The 20323-nt window shown below is 37.3% G+C and overlaps 1 protein-coding gene across 1 annotated transcript; it reads right to left on the bottom strand.

Annotated features, from left to right (window-relative positions):
* Positions 1-15900: 15900 nt before the first annotated feature.
* LOC100677136 (olfactory receptor 10AG1-like) lies at positions 15901-17115 on the bottom strand. The gene has a single exon (XM_003422967.3). It carries the CDS (start codon positions 16840-16842, stop codon positions 15901-15903), a length of 942 nt encoding a protein of 313 aa, XP_003423015.3. The 5' UTR covers positions 16843-17115.
* Positions 17116-20323: the final 3208 nt, after the last annotated feature.

Genomic DNA, 20323 nt, shown 5'->3' with positions numbered 1-20323 from the left:
GGATTTTATTGTGCATGTGGAGCCTTGGTGGCCAATGGTTAAGACTGCAGCTGTTAGTCACAAAGTTCAGCTGTTCAAATTTACCAGCTGCTCCTTGGAAACCCTATGGGGCAGTTCTACTTTTTCCTGTAGGGTCGCTATGAGTTTCAAGGATTTGTTTTGTTTTTTGTTTGTTTGTTTTTGATATTGTGCATAAATAGTGAGATCTGATGATGTAAATGGAAGAAACAAATACACATGAGAATATATAATAAACATTAAAAAAAAATTGCCACCTAGTCAATTCAGAAGTATAGCGACCCTATAAAACAGAGTAGAACTGTCCCTCAGAGTTTCCAAGGGGTGCCTGGTGGATTTGAACTGCTGACCTTCTGCTTAGCAGTGTAGCACTTAACCACTATGTTATCAAGGTTTCCATAATAAATATAGCAAATGAAATAGTTTAAATATGTACTTTTAGAATGAATATTACTGGGCTACTTGGACAGTCATTAAGGAAAAAAAAAATTTTTTCAATACTTCATACTATAGCAGGAAAGACTCTAAATGGTACTCTAGTTTAAATGTTTTTAAAAAATTAAACAATAAAATAATTCTAAGAAAAATATTTTTTTAAATATAATTTTGGAGTAAGGAAGATTTGTCTAACTATGATTAAAATTTCAGAATGCAGGACAGAAATTATTGAAAAATAATCAACTATGTAAAAGTAAATAGTTCCATATATTAAAAATAAAAAAGCACCAAAAGTCGTGCCAAATTATAAAGAATATAAAGTGGGCAAAATAATAATAAATCATATCTCAGATAAAGTGCTCATTTCTCTTATAAATAAAATATTCTTAAGTATCAAGGAAAAGTAAAAATATATAAATAGAAAAATGGACCAAATATATAACACTTCACATAAAAAGGGAGAAAAATCATAACTTAAATATATAAAAACATATCCAACTTCATGAAAAAGAGTGAAATTTTAAACTGCAGAGAACTGAGTTTATACAGAATACACAGTACCTAGGGGAAAGCATGCTTTTTTTTAATATATACTGCTTGGAAAAGTGCAAAACAGTTAAAGTCTAGTGTAGAGAAATTGGATACCATTGATTAATATCTCAAATGTGTCTGGTCTTTGGTGGCACAAATGGTCTGTGCTCCACTATCAACCTAAAAGAGCCCTGCTGGAGTGGTGGTTAAGAGCTCAGGATGCTAACCAGAAGGTCACAGTTCAAATCCACCAGCCACTACCTGAAAACCCTATAGGGCAGTTCTGCTCTGTCCTATAGGGTAGCTATGTGTTGGAATTGGCTCAGTGGCAACAGGCTTGGTGTTGTTTTTGGTACTAACCTAGAGGTTGGTGGTTTGAACTCACCCTGAAACACAGTAGAAGAAAGGTCTGGGGTCTGCTCCTGTTAAAAGTATAGTCAAGAGAACCCTATAGAGAAGATCTGCTCTGTAACACATGCGGTCTCCATGAGGCGGAATCAACTTGATAGCAATGTTATTTTGGGGATATTTAGTCTTTGCATTGATAAATCACACACACATATGAAATTATCCAATAATGGATAAAATAATGAAAAATGAACAAATCCGTTTGGGAAGAAATATAGGCAGAATGCTTATTAGGAGCAAGGAGGGAGAGACTTCATCTCACTAACTTTGGACATGTTATCAGGAGGGTCCAGTCCCTGGAGAGGAACATCGTGGTTGGTAGAGCAGAGGGTGAGTGAAAAAGAGGAGGACCTTCAACAAGGTGGATTGACACAGTGGTTACAACAATGGGCTCAAGCATAGCAATTGATTGTGAGGATGGCACAGGACCAAGTAGTGTTTCCTTGTGTTGTACATAGGGTAGCTATGAGTCAGAATAGACTCTGAGGCACCTAACAACAACAACAGGGTATATGCCTGGAGCCCTGTTGGTGTAGTGGTTAAGACCTCAGCTGCTAATCAAAAGCTTGATGAATTCAAATCAAAAATTCGTATTCACAGGCCGCTCCTTAAAAACACTATGCGACAGGTCTACTTTGTCCCACAGGGTCTCTATGAATTGGAATCGACAAGACTACAATGGCTCTAAGGTCTATACCTAGGAGGAGGATTGCTTGATCACATGGTAGCTCTATTTCTAGTTTTTGGAGAAAATGCCATACCATTTTCGACAGTAAATGTTACATTTTACAGTCTCACCATCAATGGATATGGGCTCCAATTTCCCCACAAATTTGCCAACATTTGTTGTTATCTGTTTTGTTTTTGTTCTTTTTTTGTGGGTGCAATTTTAGCTGAGTAAGATAGTATCTCATTGTAATTTTGTGTTGCTGGTCTCTAAGGTCTAACGATGGTGACTATCTTCTCATATGTTAGTTGTCGGCTTGTATAAACTCTTTGGTGAAATTTCTGCCTTTGCCTATATTGTGAATGAGTTTTCTCTTGCAAGCTGACTTATTGCAACTTTCTACAGATTTTAGAAATTGGACCCTTATCAGATAAGTCATTTCCAAAGACTTCTTTGCCATCTCTCATTTGTCTATTTACTCTTTTAATAAGACTTTTGGTGATCATGTTTATAATTTTTGTGAGGTCCCAGATTAAATCCCACTTGGTCATGATGAATTATTTTTTTGGTATACTGTTGAATTCTATCGGCTAGAATTTTGTTGAGGATTTTTGCCTTTATGTTCCTGAGGGATATTTGTCTGTAATTTTCTCTTTTTGTGGTGTCTTTGCCTGATATTGGTATCAGGGTTATGGTAGCTCCATAGAATGAATTTGGGAGTATTCTTTCCTTTTCAATGCTCTGAAATATCCTTAGTAGTACTGGTGTTAATTCTTCTCTGAAAGTTTGGTAGAATTCTCCAGTGAAGCCGTCAGGCCCAGGGCTTTGTTGTTGTTGTTGTTGTTGGGAGTTTTTTGTTGTGTTTTGTTTTTAACCTCTTCAATCTTTCTTTTGTTATGCTTTTTTTTTTTTCTTTACCTCAGTTTGTGTTAGTTTAAGTGGGTAGTGTATTTCTAGAAATTTGTCCATTTTCTCTAGGTTTTCAAATTTGTTGCAGTATAATTTTTCATAGTATTCTATTATGATTATTTTTATTTTAGTTGGGTCCATTGTGATAGAACCCCTCTTTTTTCTTATTCAACTTATTTGCTTTCTCTCCTGTTCTTCTATTGTCAGTTTGACCAATGGTTTGTCAATTTTGTTGATCTTTTCAAAGAACTAACTCTTGGTCTTTTTCACTCTTTCAATTGTTTTTATATTCTCTATATCATTTATTTCTGCTCTGATCTTTATTCTTTTCTTTCTTCTGGTGACTGAGGGCTTTTTTTGCTGCTCTCTTTCTGTTTATTTGAGTTGTAGGGTTAATGTTTTGGTTTTATCCCTTTCTTCATTTTGCCTGGGTGCATTTATTGCTATAAATTGACCTCTGAGCACTGATTTCGCTGTGTCCCAATGGTTCTGGTAATATGTTTTCTTTCTCGTTTGATTCTGTAAATTTCTTTATTCAGCTTTTGATTTCTTCTATAACCCAGTAGTTTTTTAAGCAAGGTGTTTTTCAGTTTTTATATGTTTGATTTCTTTTCCTTACTGTTTCTGTTATTGATTTCTATTTTTATGGCATTATGCTCAGAAAAGAGGCTTTGTAATATTTTGATGTTTTGGATTCTCTAAGGCTTGCTTTGTGGCCTAAATTTCGGCCACAAAGAATGTAGACTTGGCTGCTCTTGGCTGGAGTGTTCTATATTTGTCTATAAAGTCAAGTTGGCTGATTGTGGCATTTAGATCTCCAATGTGTTTATTGAGTTTCTTTCTAAATGTTCTGACCTTCACTGAAAGTGATGTGTTAAAGACCCCTACTGTTATTTTGGAGCTCCCTGTTTCTCTCTTCAATGCCCTTAGGCTTTGTTTTATGTGTTTTGGAGCCCTGTCATTTGGTGTGTATATACCTGTTTTGGTCACATCCTCCCGGTGTACTGACCCTTTAATAATTACATACTGTTCTTCCTTTTCCTTCGTCAGGGATTTTGCTTTAAAGTCTATTTTGTCAGAAATTAATATTGCCAATCTTTTTTCTTCTTTGAATGTTGTTTGCTTGATATATTTTTCTGCTACTTTTGAGTTTTAGTTTGTTTGTGTCATTGAGTCTAAAGTGTGTCTCTTGTAGGCAGCACACAGATAGACCTTTTTTTATTTAATCCATTCTACCACTTTCTGTCACTTTATTGGTGCATTTAGTCCATAACATTCAATGTAATTATTGATAGATATGAGTTAACGGCTATCATTTCATGTATTTTTGTGTGTGTGTGGTGTTGACAGTTTCCTTGTTCATTTAATTTTCTGTGCTGAGACAATTTTATGTATTTTCTTTTCATCTTTTTCATTACACTTGATTTCGTGTTTGCTGAGTCTTTATGTTTTTCTTCTTTTTTATTTTGATGGGTAGGTTTGTTAGCTTACTTTGTGGTTACCTTAAAATTTACCTTTATTTTTCTAAGTTCAAAACAATCTTTTATTTCTTGATGGTGCCTTAACTTCCTCTCCATATGGAAGTTCTATGACTACACTGTTTATTCCATTTTTTTTTTTTTGGTTTGATGTTGTCATCATTTACATATTGACATCTCTGGTTCCCTATTTTCAGTCCTTTAGCTTTGACTTTTTTTTACGAGTTCCCTGTATGGATTGATAACTGTTTGATCTGTCCTGTATTCTAGTTGGATTGTTGTCTGGTATTGTTGGCTCTCTAACCAAAAGCTTCTGCTTCCTGCTCCCTTGGCATCTCAGCACTTCAGACCACCCAGCACACATCTGCCCTGCTGGGCCAACTCTGTAGCTCCACTAGTAGGTTTCTGTAGGCACCTCACTCTCCCAGTAAACTTCAGCTGGAAAGCAATCATCTCTCTTGCTCTCTGGATCAGCAAGTCTAGCTCCACTAATAAGTGCATATAGACAACCCACTGCACCAGAACACCTCCTGCACACAGGCATTCTGCTAGCTCACCCTGTGGGTTGGCTCCAGTGCTCTCTCATGCTGGTCTCCTGGCTCTGTTCCTTCTGATTCTCTGTGGCTGCCAGTTCTCTGCTGCTGCTTCTCACCAACTGTGAATCACACACAGACAGTTAGAATTTGTGAGCAAAGCATTTCCATTCTCTGCAGATAACTACTGTCCTTTTGAGAAATAGCTTTTGACTTGTTACTGGGCCTTAGTGGATACTGAAAGTTTAACCATGGGACACCAAATCACTATGTGGCCTGAGGTGCCCATCATGAACTGGGTGTTGTCTGACCCACAGAACCATAAAGTTGGACGTGCATAGCAGCACTCCTTCATTAAATGCAATTGGTATATATGAGATTTGGCTCAAGCAGGACCAGAAGGCACAAGAAAGTTATCTGAGAAAGTGGCCCAAATGCCCACGGTCTCCACTCCTGTTACATTACCTTATATCTCCTAGCCTGCACTTATGGTCTCATGGGGAGTTCCTTGTGATTGCTTGACTGAGGAAGAGAACACTCATGTCTGGTTTACAGATGGTTCTGCATGATATGCAGGCACCACTCAAAAGTTGACAGTGGCAGCCCTACAGCCCCTTTCTGAGACCTCCCTGAAGCACAGTGGTGGAGAGAAATTCTCCCCATGGGCAGAATTTTGAGCAGTGCACCTGGTTGTTTACTTTGATTGGAAGGAGAAATGGCCAGTTGTGTGATTGTATACTTATTCATGGGCAATGGTTTGGCTAGGTGGTCAGGAACTTGGAAGGAACATGATTAGAAAATTGGAGACAGGGATTGATGGGGAAGAGGCATGTGGATAGACCTCTCAGAATGGGCCAAAGAAGTGAAGATGTTTGTGTCTCATGTGAATGCTCACCAAAGGATGACCTCAGCAGAGGATGATTTTAATAATCAAGTGAATAGGAACACTCGTTCTGTGGAAAACACTCATCCTCTTTCCCAGCTACTCCTGTCACAGCTCAATGTGCTCATGAACAAAGTGGCCATGGTGACAGAGATGGAGATAATGCACGGGCCCAGCAACATGAACTTCTGCTCACCAAGGCTGGCTTGGCTACAGCCGCTGCTGAATACCCAATCCACCAGCAGCAGAAACCAACACCAGGTCCCCGGTGTGGCTCCATCCCTCAAGCTGATCAGCCAACAACCTGGTGGCAAGTTGATTACATCAGACCCCTTCCATCATGGAAAGATGTTTTGTCCTTACTGGAATAGACACTCTGGATATGGATTTGCTTTCCCTGCACGCCATGTTTCTGCCAAAACTGCCATCCATGGACTTACAGAATGCCTTATCCACCATCTTGGTACCACACACAACATTGCCTCAGATCAAGGGACTAATTTCATAGCAAATGAAATCTGGCAGTGGGTGCATGCTCACGGATTTCACTAGCTTGATAGAATGATGGAATGGCCTTGTAAAGACATAATTACAGCACTAGCTATGTGACAATACATTGCAGGGTTGGGGCAATGTTCACCAGAAGGCTGTAAATGGTCTAACCAGTTGCCAATATATTGTGCTCTTTCTCCCATAGCCAGAATTCATGCACTTGGAAATCAAAGGGTTGAAATGGGCATGGCACCACTCACTATTACCCCAAGTGACCCACTCACAAGAATTTTGCTGCCTGTCCCCAAGATCTATGCTCCTGCCTGGAGACACATCACTGATTCCATTAAACTGGAAGCTAATACCATATGGCCACTTTAGGCTCCTTATGCCTCTGGATCAACAGGCAAAGAAGGGAATTGCCATACTGGCTGGTATAATTGAACGTGATTACCAAGAGGAAATCAGATTGACATTACATAATGGAAATGAAGAGGAGTATGCCTGGAATGCAGGAGATCCCTTAGGGTTTCTCTTAGTTCTACCATGCCCTGTGATTAAAGTCAGTAGAAACCTACAGCAACCCCATTCCAGCATGACTACTTACTGCCTAGACCCTTCAGGAATGAAGGTTTGGGTCACAGCACCAGACCCTGAACTGTGACCAGCTGAGGTGCTTGCTGAGGGCAAAGGGAATACAGCATGGATGGTGGAAGAAGGTAGTTCTGAATACAAGTAATGTCCACATGACCAGTTGCAGAAATGAGGACCTTAACTGTTATGAGAATTTCAGCTTTGCATGTACACATCAAATATATTTGTTTTCTTCACTTATGAAGTGTAAGATGTAAACAGGGCTAGTGCATTTTCAGTGGTATGTGTGTTTGTTTATCATGTTAGGTGCAAGCATGACTTATCACTGTCTTTATTCAGAGATTCTGTACGATTTAAAAAGATGTGTACAGGTGCCAAGAAGATAAGCGATGGACCGTCATGGTTAAGATTGTGTGTCACCTTGGCTGGACCATGATTTTCACTGTTTTGGCAGTTGTATAATGCTGAGATCACTTCCTGTTGAGATTTGATATGTGATCACCCCTATGATGGGATCTGCTCTGAGTAGCCAATCAGTTGAATGGGAGCTTCCTGGGGTGTGCCACCTGCTTCGAATATAAACTGACATTCTGACAAGGTTTTGGGGCTTTTTGCTCATGCTGGATCCTGTATCTGGCTCCTGTTCATCTGACCTCTGGTACTTGGGACTTGAGCTAGCAGCTTACCTATGGTCTTGCCTGCCAATCTTGGGATTCATCGATCTTCACTGCATGTGAGCAAGAGCCTGGCTCTCTGATTTGCCAGTCTTGGGCTCACCAGCCCCTGTGGTTATGTGAATCAAGAGAAGCCTCTATCTTGACCCTTGCACTTGGAATACTCCACCCTCTACAACCACGTGAGCCATTTCCTTAATATAAATTTCTGTATATATATTTATGCACTTTACTTGTTTTGCTTCTCTAGAGAACCCAGTCTAAGACATCAGGTAAAGAATTCCTGGTTGGTAATTCTTTTCATTCAGTATTTTATATATGTCTCTCCATTGTCTTCTGGGCTCTAGAGTCTTTGAGGAAACCTGCACTGATTCTTGTGAAAGATCCTTGGTAAAACATATGGTGTTGTTCTCTTGCTCCTTTCAGAATTCCTTCTTTGTCTTCTGTTTTCAAGAATTTGATTTGGCTGTGGCATGGAGTTGGTATTTTTTGTCTCTTCTGATTTGGGTTCCTGTAGCTTCCTATAGCTGAAGAATTGATTTTCTGTTCAGGTCTGAGAAATTCTCTCTGATTATCTCTTGGAAAATTGTTTCCATGCTTTTCTTAGTCTCATAGCATTCTGGGATTTCAGTAATTCTAATGTTAGAGTTCTTAATTGAATTCCATATTTCTTTTTGGTTTGTTTGCTTTTAGTCTTTTTTTCTCTCGCGATTTGATAAGTTCAGTTATTTTGTCTTTTTGTTTATTCTATCTTCAGTCTGTTTGTTCTCTTGTTGAGTGTTTCTCTTACTTTTTCTAAATCAGTTGCTTTATTCCTCAGTTACAATTGTTCTTTTCTTTTTTTTGATGCTTTCAAATTCTTCTCGGAATATTATTTTGTTCTTCCATTTTTTTTTTTTTTTTCCTGATATCCAGTGGTTTGTATTCTGTGTGCTTTTAGCTTTCTTTAAATATATCTGGCACCAGAGTCTGAAAATTATCAATTTTTTGCTTTAGTCTGATGTGCTTAGGAGACATTTTCTCTTCTTCATGTTTTCCTTTAACTGGTTCTTCTCATCTTGTGATTTTGCATGTTTTACTATTTTTTGTAGAACTTTTTGTTAATTTTTTTCCCTTAAATTTGGTCTTCTGGTTTGTGTGGGAAAATTTTCTGATTAGGCACTCTGGTGGTGCGGTGGTCAAGTGTTCAGCTGTTAACCGAAAGCCTGGCACTTGTGCCACCCGCCACTTTGTGGGAGAAAGGTGTGGCATCTGACGTGTACAAGAACTCATGGACCTAGGAACCCCTTGGGGCAGCACACTCCAGTTCACAGGGTTGCTATGGGTCAGAATCAACTCAACATTAGTGAGCTTTGTTTCTTCACTAGAAGGCACTCTTATTCATAGGTTTTTTTCAACAGTTAATCAGGAGTTTAGGATGCTTGATCTTTGGAATTCATAATGCTTGCATGGGTGAGGGGGTGTTTAGCTGGTTAAAGATGCTGACATAATGGGTGGAGCTTGATTTTCCTGTGACAAAAATGGGGGGCTCTTTATGCCTTTTTTTCATGGCCACCCCTGCACAGGTCTCCCATGGTGTCACACTGTAAGTAGGAGCTAAGTGTTTCCCTCTTTTTCATCCACTAATTTAAAGTATTCCTCTCACACTGCTGCCCATGCAAATCCTCCTGGCCCTATTACCCATCTTTCTGGATCTCGGTGAGATCCAACAGCTCTCACAGCACCACAAACTCCCTTCAAACTCTCTCAGTTGGATAGTCCATGAATTCCCAGGGCCAATTTGTGCTGCCTTAACAACAACAACAAAAAAAGTGGGCTACAGCTTCCTGAAACGAGCTCCCTTTCTGTGTTCCCTGTTTAGGTTGTTGCAAAGTGGCGGCAACGAGCAAGTGCTACCGATAATAGCATTTACGTTCTCCCAGCTTCTGTGCCATCCCTGCTCCTGCTCTGTCTTGCTTCTATACTCAAAAAGAATCTACAAAGCCTCAGCTGCCCCTGGAGTTCTGAGATTTCAGTCTGTGGTTCTTTTTATTCATTATTCTGTGTGTAACTTGCTGGGGGAGTAAATGGGAGTATCTACTCACTTCTCCATCTTGCTCCACCCAATCCTACAATATATTTTATTTCAAAAAGGATGAAGCCAGAGAGTTTGGTATTTTCTAAATTTTGTAAAGTGTTCGATTTTTGTGCTCAATGTAATATAAAACTATTGGATATTTGTAAATAGAAAAGTGAAATAAACTATTTATCTATTTCTTAAAAATCCTAGCGGTAACCCTAGATTAATGGCTAATAGGAGATTATCATATGAAGCAAGTAGATTCTTTTGGTAATAACTGCTAAAGATCAAGTTAATGACAATAATTGATCAAAGAGAAAACACATGTAAAAATGGCTCTATTTTGGAAATTTTACAGATATGAGTGCGAGGTGATAGAATAAAAAACTTTTACACCTTTGTTTAAGTGACTCAGTAAATACAGAAGTAATTTATTGATACGGAGGACACTGGTAGGAAGAATAGGTTTCGGAGTGAGAATGGATCACCAAAAAGTACATTGTATAAATTTGGATTTTGATATCACGTTAGTTTTGCATATAAAACTTGAAGAAGCACACTGAACATTTTCTTCATGCACAGTATTATTTTCAAAATGTCATTGAATTATATTACATTGATACTCAAAAAATGAGGCTGTATATAGACAGTAGCTAACATTTTTAATGTTCTCTTCCTTAAGAATGTGATAACATTTTCATAAAGCAAACTGCAATTTTTCCAATACTTGAAATAAAATAAAGTTGTTCAGGGGAAGTAGAAAATTGTACTTTATACAATTCCAGAATCCAAAGAGTTACTTGTACCATAAGAGACCCACATAAGTGGAAAGGCATACCATGCACATGGATAGGAAGACTTAACATAATGAAAATGTCAATTTTACCAGAAAGGATCTACAGATACCAAGCAATTGTAATCCAAATTGCAACAGCATTTTTTAACGAGATGGATAAACAAATCACCAACTTCATATGGAACAAGTAAAGCATTACTGAAGAAGAAGAACAAAGTGAGAGGCCTTGTACTAACTAATTTTAGAACCTATTATACTGCCACAGTAGTCAAAACTGCCTGGCACTGGTACAACAACAGACACAAGACAATGGAACAGAGTCCAGAACGTAGGCGTAAATCCGTCCACTTATGAGCTGCTGATATTCAACAAAGGCCCAGGGTCATTAAATAGGGAAAAGACAATCTCTTTAACAAATGGTGGTGTAACCGGATATCCATCTATAAAATAAAATTAAAAAAAAATTAAAAATAATGAGGCAAGGCCCATTCCTAAATCCATACACAAAAACTAACTCAAAATGGATCAAAGATCTAACTATAAAATCTAAAATGATAAAGATGATGGCAGAAAAAGTAGAGACAACACAGAAGCCCTAATAAATGGCATAAATAGTATCCACACCATAACTAACATGCACAAACACTAAAACAGAAACTAGGTAACCAGGAGCTCCTAAAAATCAAACACTTATGCTCATCAAAAGACTTCACCAAAAGAGTAGAAAGAGAACCAAAGACTAGGAAAAAAATTTTGGCTATGACATATTCGATCAGGGTCTAATCTGTAAAGCCTATAAGATACTACAAACTCTCAACAACAAAAAGATAAATAATCGAGTTAAAAAATGGGCAAAGGATATGAACAGACACTTTATCAAAGAAAACATTCGGGGGTAACAGGCACATAAGGAAATGCTTACGATCATTGGTCACTCCAAATCCATTGCTGTCGAGTTAATTCCAACTCATAGCGACCCTGTAGAACAGAGTAAAGCTGCTCCAAAGGGTTTCCCAGAAGTACTTGGTGGACTCGAACTGCCAACCTTTAGTTTAGCAGTTGTAGCTCTTGACCACTACGCCACTAGGGTAATCATTAGAGAAATGCAAATCAAAGCTAGAGTGTGATACTATAATACCAAACCAAGGCTGGCACTAATGCAAAAAGCACAAAATAACAAATGTTGGAGATGTTGTGGAGAGATTGGAAACCTTATACACTGCTGGTGGGAATATAAAATGATACAACCACTTTGGAAAAAAATTTGGTGCTTCTTTTAAAAGCTAGAAATAGAAGTACCATATGATCTAGCAATTCCACTCCTAGGAATATACCCAAGAGAAATAAGACCCGTTGCATGAATAGACATATGCACAACTATATTCATTATAGCACTATTCCCAATAACAAAAAAAATGGACGCAACGTTAATGCCCATCAATAACTGAATAGTTGAACAAATTGTGGTACATACACACAAAGGAATAGTAGGCAATGATAAAGGACAATGATGAATCTGTGAAATATCTCACAATCTGGATGAAACTGGAAGGCATTATGCTAAATGAAATCAGTTAGTCAGAAAATGACAAATATTGTATGAGACCACTATAATAAGGACTCAAGAAAAAGTTTAAACACAGAAAAAAGCATTCTTTGGTGGTTATCAGGGTGGGAAGGGAAGTGGAGGGAAACTCACTAACTAGACAGTAGAAAAGGATCAATTTTGGTGAAGGGAAAGATAACACACAATGCAGGGGAAGTCAGCACAACAGGACTTAAAAAAAGCTAAAAAGTTTCCTGGACACATCCAAATACTTTGAGGAACAGAGTAGCTGGGGCTGGAGCTTGGGGACCGTAGTTTTGGGGGACATGTAGATCAATTGGCATAACAGAGTTTATTAAGAAAATGTTCTACATCCCACTTTGATGAGTGCCATCTGGGAACTTAAAACTTGTGAGATACATCAAATGGTCCCTTTCCACTTGGAGCAAAGGAGAATGAAGAACACCAAAGACACAGGGAAAATATTATTCCAAAGGACTAAAGGACCACATAAGCCAAAATTTCACAAGCCTGAGACCAGAAGAACTTAGTTGGTACCCAGCTACCATGGACGACTGCCCTGACAGGGAACACAACAGACCGTCCTAGAGAGAGCAGGAGAAAAACGTAGAACAGAACTCAAATTCACGTAAAAAGACCAGGCTTAAGGTGCTGATAGAGACTGGAGGAACCCTGAAACTATGGTCTCCAGATGCTCTGTTAAACCAGAACTGAAACCATTACCAAAACCACTCTTCAGACAAAGATTAGACAGGAGTATAAAACAAAAAGTATACACGTGAGGAATGTGTTTTTTAGTTCAAGCAGAAAGACTAGACCAAACAGGCAGCTTCTGTCTAAAAGTAGGATGAGAAAGCAGGAAGGGACAGAAACTGATTAGATGGACACAGGGAACCTGGGTTGGAACGGAGGAGTGTGCTGTCATATTATGGGGATTTCAACTAATCTCACAAAACAATATGGGTATACATTTTTGTATGAGAAATTAACTTGAGCTGTAAATATCACCTAAAAAACACACTCACACACAAAGAGTTAGTTGTGAGGATACAATAAAGGCAGTTATGATAAGTCTCTTCAATTCTTTTATTATTAAGCACAAGTTAAAGTCAAGCAATGGTATCAGTATTGAGTCCCTAAATATAGACGTCTACTGCTCCATTCAGACTGAGATAGTGCCCGATAGGAAGTTTTTAATATGCATTTTTCTGACACCACCTGAGAGCAAATGAATCAGAATGCATCATTTCTATATTAACTCAGAGATGATTGTAAAGCCTGCAAAAGATTGAAAATCACAGAACAGGCAAAGTTGAATTGATTTAAGAGGGAACATGGATAGCACAAGCAGTCTGCAATCGGCTGCTAATGGAAAGGTTGGCAGATTGAACCCACCCAGTGGCTCTGCAGAAGAAAGGCCTGACTATCTGCTTCTGTAAAGATCACCACCAAATAGACCTTATTGAGCACAGTCCTACTCTATAACACATGGCTTTGCCATGACTTGTGCTCTGATTTGATGACAGCTGATACCAAAAATAGCAGCAGCTGACTTAGACCACAATCAAAAAAGAGCAAACAAAATTTATGAAAAGTGTTTGAAAGTGGGGCATAAATGAAGAAGTACCTATTTGGATTATTTTGGGTGCCAAAGCAGTTTGTCATGATTAATTAACTTTCTAATTGTCTCCATGATGTCTTTGTTCCTAAGCCTCCAAACAAGGGAAGATGTTAAGGAAATTCCTTAACTACAAATGTGATCACAATTATAAACTAAATCAGTGGTATGTGTGCTCTTTACAAGATATTCGTTTTCACAAAACTCTGTAAGGTTCATATATATATATATATATATATATATATATATATATATATATATCAAATATAAAAAATGACATTAAATGATTAAATAATTTTCCAAGTCAAAAACTTAAGTGGTCAAGGCCTAACTCAAACCCAGGCCTGGAAACAACGTGTAAAAATCAAAAAAACCCAACTCCTTCTGTCCATTCAATTCCAACTCATAGTGACCGTATGGGACTAAGTAGAACTGCCACATAGGTTTATCAAGGAGGAGCTGGTGGATTTGAACTGTCGACCTTTTGTTTAGCAGCCATAACTCCTAATCACTGTGCCACCGGGGATCCAGAATATGCATAGTCAGTTACGATCCTTGCATGTGTGTGAAGGAGGAAAAGTTATGCTCTTTGTATCTCGTTTTTTTTTTTTAATGTATAAAATAATGTGACAGCATTAACAGTTTTTATATATAAGCATGTATATACACACATATATAAATACATAAATATATAAATTGGGGCCCTCAAAGTGTCATCTTCCTAACACCTTAAAAAGAGCTCTTTTGCAGTAGATTTGGCCAACGCAATATGCCGTTTGATTTCTTTACTGCTGCTTCCGCATGTGTTATTTGTGGATCCAAGTAAAAATATATACGTGTGTGTGTGTATCTATATTTATCAATAGATAGATAAAAAAAAATAGATAAATAGGTACAGTTGGGATTCAGTTTCTCAGGTTCCACCTTGAGAGATTCAACTGAGATTGAAAGTATTCTTAAAAAAAAAAAAAAGTAAGTTCCAAAAAGCAAAACTAGAATGAAATTATTTGTAGACATTCCCTGATGTACCCTCCCTCCATTTCAGAGATGCTCAGTCTCCATCCTGCACTCATTGTTTGGGCATTGTTTGCCTCTTGTCATTATTCCCTAAGCAATACAGTACTGTATAATGCCTATTCACATAGCATTTACATTGTATTAGGTATTACAAGTAATCTAGAGATGATTTAAAGTATACAGAAGGTTGTACATAGGTTTTACAGAAATATTGTACCATTTTATAAAAGGGAGTTGAGCATCCATGGATTTTGATATTCATGGAGGTACTGGAACCAATCCCCTGTGAATATTTAATTAATGCATATTGCACAATTGGTTTTTAAAATGGGTGTCACAACTGCTAGGACACACTAGAAGTGAATGACATGGTTTAAACTAAATGATATAAATTGACTAAATTAAATCAGCCCAAGTAAAAGTTCTATTGAACACATTGCACATTGCACAACAAAATTATATAATTACTACAGGAATGATTTACTATCTGCTGATATATATATCACTTATGTAATTTGAGCAGAAAGTTCTGACAATATTAAAAGTGATTTTAAATTTGGAAATAATCGTATGAAGAGAAAAGGTGCCTTAGGAATCTGGTGCTGCTCTAACAGAAATACCACAAGTATATTGGTTAATAAAGATAAATTTATTCTTACAGTCTAGGAGGCTAGAATTCCAAATTCAAGGTGATGGCTCTAGGGGAAGCTTTTCTTTTTGTCGGCTCTTGGGCAAGGTCCTTTTCATCAATCTTCCCCTGGTCTAGGAGCTTCTCAGCTCAGGAAACGCACGTCCAAAGAACACGCTCCCATTCTGGTTCATCATTCTTGGTGGTAGGAAGTCCCCTGTCTCTCTGTTGGTTTCTCTCTTTTAAATCTCAAAAGAAATTGACTCAAGATATAACCTAATGTTGTAGATTGAATCCTGCCTCATTAACATAACTGCCTCTAACCCTGTCTCATTGACATTGTAGATGTAGAATTTACAACACATAGGAAAATCACCAAAACAAACCCATTGCCTTCTAGACCATTCTGACTCATATTACAAAATGGTGGGCAGTCACACAATGCTGGGAATCATGGCCTAGCCAAGTTGACAGACATTTTTGGGGGACTCAATCCATCCATAATACAAGTTATACATCTACTGAAATTTGATTAAAAATATGTAAGAAAGCAATTCTTATACATTTAACTCATTCTTTAATAAAATGAATTATTTACTTAGTAATTTTCTCAGTGCCATTATGACATCCTTGTTCCTTAGACTATATATCATGGGATTAAACATAGGAGTTAGGATAGTGTAGAAAAGAGATAAAACTTTGTCAGTTCCTTCTGAGTGCCTAGTGTTGGGTCTTAAGTATGTAATCATGCCTGATCCAAAGAATAACATCACAACCATAAGATGAGATGAGCAAGTGGAGAAGGCTTTGGCTCGACTTGTGGCTGATGGCAACTTCAGGATGATGGAGATGATTTTACTGTAGGAACCAAGTATCAACAGAAATGGAACCATGACAAATAACACAGAAACTGCGTAGACCAACAGCTCATTTACAAAGGTGTTCCCACAAGCCAGCTTGAGTATTGGGGGAATATCACAGAAGAAGTGGTTAATTTGGTTAGATCCACAAAAAGGCAGAGAGAAAACCTGATATGTCTGCCCTATCATAACTGGAATTCCAATGGTCCAGGACCCAGTCACCAACTGAATGCAGACCCTGTGGTTCAGGACTAGAGGATAGCGCAGAGGGTTACAAATGGCCACATAGCGGTCATAGGCCATCACTGCCAGGAGCAAACACTCTAAACCTCCAAACATGAGGACAAAGCACATCTGTGTAGCACAGGCAACTAAGGAAATTCTTCTTCTCTGGGTTCCTAGATTCATCAGCATTCTGGGGAGAGTAGTTGATACATAGCAGATTTCCAAGAAGGAAAAATTTGCCAGGAAAAAATACATAGGGCTCTGGAGAGCAGGATCCATTTTTGTTATTAGAAATATGGTGCCATTGCTCATCAGGATAATGATATAGATGATTAAAAATAATCCAAAAAGAAACCACCGGAGATGGGGCATGTCAGCAAAGCCCAAGAGAACAAATGCCATCAGTTCTGTTAGGTTGTCTTCTGGTGGTTTTACTTGATGATTCATCTGTGGAAAATGTAAATTTATATGTGCATTTCCTTTATCTTCCTGTATCTCTTTGCCTCTTCTCTAAACTGTTTTGAGGTGTCTGGATTGGACTGTATGATCACTGCTATTGTTAACTCTTTAAGAATGATATTATTTATGTATATCCCAGGTCCTCCTGTTAAATCACAGTAAACAGTCCCCTCAAATTTATTTTAAGATCATTTTACTATACTTTCCAAGCACAGCCCAGGATAGACCAAGCTCTACCTGACTCAGCAGAGTCACTGGAGCAATTGACAACTGCTGGAGATGAACTCTCAGATTTGCCATCTAATCGCACTTTAATTACATGCTTTAACAATCCTATTGTACTTCCGTATGCATTCTCTCAGTCAAGCTTCTCAAACACTGTTCCATAAACTGTCTTCTCACATACATTTTCAGCTGACTATGTCAATGAATGCTTCACTCTCCCATCACTTGATGACTTTAAGCATAGACGTTCCTATTACACAGTTCATATTAAATTGTTTTGAAAGAAAATTGAGAGAATATTTTATTTTGCATAGGGGAATAAAACAAATATCCTTTGGTAGTATATTAAGTAGGTAAGAGGATTTTTTTTTCAGGAAAAGTAGCCTGGGTACACTGATTCAGACAAAAACATTGAATGCAGTCACCCTGGAAAAACAGGGGTAACATGGAGAGTATTTTTTCCCTGTGTTTATGTGTGTGGGACAGGAGGAGGAAAGACATTGGCTGTTATGCTATTTATACCCATTATGCGGTGTACACCCGCCATTATTTTTGTTGTTACTCAAAAAATAACACTTTAGTTAACTGTTCCTAAACTCATTTTTCTTTAGATATAAAAATATTGAGGCCCACTAAGTGAGGCACACAGGTTTTATGACTGCAAGTCAGTATCTTTTTTTAATTTTTTTAATGGACTTGAGTTTGACTTCTATCTCCATGATTTATTATCCATGTGATATTAGGCAATTATTTAAATTTTCTAAGGTTACTTCTTTGTGAGAATTAAATGAGATAATATTGGTAAGATCTATTCCCTACCTTCCAATTTTAAACTATTTATTTTTTTAGTTACGTTTGTATAATTATGATTATGATAGTATGTTATTTAAACCTGTAGCCCTAGGATTTAACAGATTGCCTAGTTAAGACAGTAGTTGATAGAGTGGTTTTGAGCCATTGTTGGAAATTGTTGTTCCCACCATTCCCTTGCATCAGAGTCAGGACAAGAACTAGTCAGTGAAGCTCCTAAGGTGCAAAATGTAAGGAGGCTTTCAGGGCCATCTTTGCACTTGCACAATCCTGACAGCGAGTGCCTCCTTAAATTTTACAAGAGTCAAGATGCCTTTTGGCTCACCCTGATTTTCATGTCTCCATCCTGGTGGGTTTGCACCTTGTCCCCTAAGTAAAGCAGAATATGGTGCCATGGTTAAAAAAAAAAAAAAAAAAAACATTGCCAAGGAGTCAATTCTGAGTCATAGCCAGGACATAAATCTTTAGGGAAGCAGACTGCCACAACTTTATTCCAAGGCGCAGCAGTTTGGTTTGAACCACTGGCGTTTTGATTAGCAGCTGAGCACTTAACCACTGAGCCACCAGGTCTCCATGCCCATGATTAAAGAACAGTGTTTCCCAGATGCACTGGAATTGAATTATAGCTCCAACATCTAGCTGTGTGATGATTTCATGCAAGTTAATTAATCTTGCTGCTTCACAGTTTTTTCAGCTGTTAAATGGCTAGCAACTATACCCATATTTAGTGTTGTTACATAAACTAAATCATTTAATATAAGTAAAATACCTTGAAGAATTCCTGACATTAATAAAAGGCTATTATTATTGTTATCTATTATTATTATCAACAGTTATTATCATCTATTTATTATTATTATTATTAAAACTAATTGTAATTTATTCTTCAGAATGTTACTTGTTATGCTATACAATGTAAACAATACTCTAGTTTATTTTCTTTTTGTATCACAGGATTGTTGTGGGAATGAAGTGAGATCTTAAATCAATTATGAAAGTGTAATGAAACTTCAAAAAACATTCAACTCTCAAGTTGCAGTTTTTCCATGATTTCTCTGCTAATATTTGGGTTTATAGCATTATCTCTAGTTTGTGGACAGTAACACCTATAGTAGCCATCACTGCTCAGCACTTAGAATTGCAATTATGGTAATAGCCTTTGTATGCAGTTTCTTTTACTGATACTCAACGATCTGACAGGTAAAGGCTGTGACTATTTTCCCACTTTAAATGATCCTAGAAAATGGGCGTACATCTAATACGTTACTCAGGATTTGTTTATGAACTGAAATAAAGAATAGGCATTATTAAAAGGAAAGCATCACTCCTAAGAGGGAGAGAAGAATTAAGACTTACAAGAGGGCAAGAGTCAAATACGTATGTATTATTTTATGAATGACAGTATTTAATAAAAAGTAATTTAATTCTTGTTAATTGAATAAAATGACTTTGAGTGCTAAATGAAATAGCATTTCTAATTGTACAAACTCAGCTCTTTGGTGATGAAATTACCCATGTATAACACCAAATGCATAAGATTTGTCAGTGTTTTTCTTAAGAGGACGGGGTAGAGAGAGCAGTGATTTACCCTGTGTGTTCTCCCAAAACTATCTGTATTACTCTTCTTTCTTGGAAATAATTTAAGTTCTCATTTAAGGGAACTACAACTCAATGTTATCATATTTTTATTCGAAATCTAAGCATCCATTCCCCAGAAAAAATAGAAATGATTAAGGAATGCATAACAGTACTCTGACGGAGTCCTGGTGGCACGGTGCTTAAGTGCTTGGCTGCTAACCAAAATGTCAGTGGTTCAAATTCACCAGCCACTTGGCTGGCTTCCATAAAGGTTTACTGCCTTGGAAACCACTGAGGCAGTTCTACTCTAACCTATATGGTTGTTATGAGTTTGATTCCACTTGAAGTCAATGGGTTTGGCTTTGGTTAATAATATCCTGATTTAGACAGATATTTATCACTGTCAGCATCCCCAATCTACCCTAAACCTAAGTTATGTTTGTAGTTTTAATACAAATTAGAAACATACCCTGAAACTAATTTTAAAAACAATATAAACTTAAAAATTTACATTGCTTAATAATTTTTTTAATATAAATATATTATTTTCTTCAAAATAAATGTTTTTTGGATTCCTCAATTGTTGCAAATTTATTTCCTGGAATGTTTACTCTAAATATCTTATTAAAGTATCATCAGAACTAAAATACATTAATATAATGCTTATTCACTGCAAAGTCTTTTCTGGAATTGAAGGTTCCCTATGATATCACTTAGTATTCTTACAAAAACATAGCAGTTTTTCAAAGTTTCAGTGTTTCAAAGTAATCAAACTTTACTACTTAAATTCATTGTTTAAAGTAAGTTGTATTTACCAGAGTCAGAGATATAAAGGAGCTACTTTAATAAAGTAGCA

Source organism: Loxodonta africana, chromosome 7 (assembly GCF_030014295.1).
Source record: "Loxodonta africana isolate mLoxAfr1 chromosome 7, mLoxAfr1.hap2, whole genome shotgun sequence".
Taxonomy (NCBI): domain Eukaryota; kingdom Metazoa; phylum Chordata; class Mammalia; order Proboscidea; family Elephantidae; genus Loxodonta; species Loxodonta africana.
This window is presented reverse-complemented; position numbering and strand designations above follow the sequence as displayed.

Bases quoted from the DNA above. Each gene is read 5' to 3' on its own strand.
- LOC100677136 (XM_003422967.3), bottom strand. From the start codon at position 16,842: ATGAATCATCAAGTAAAACCACCAGAAGACAACCTAACAGAACTGATG.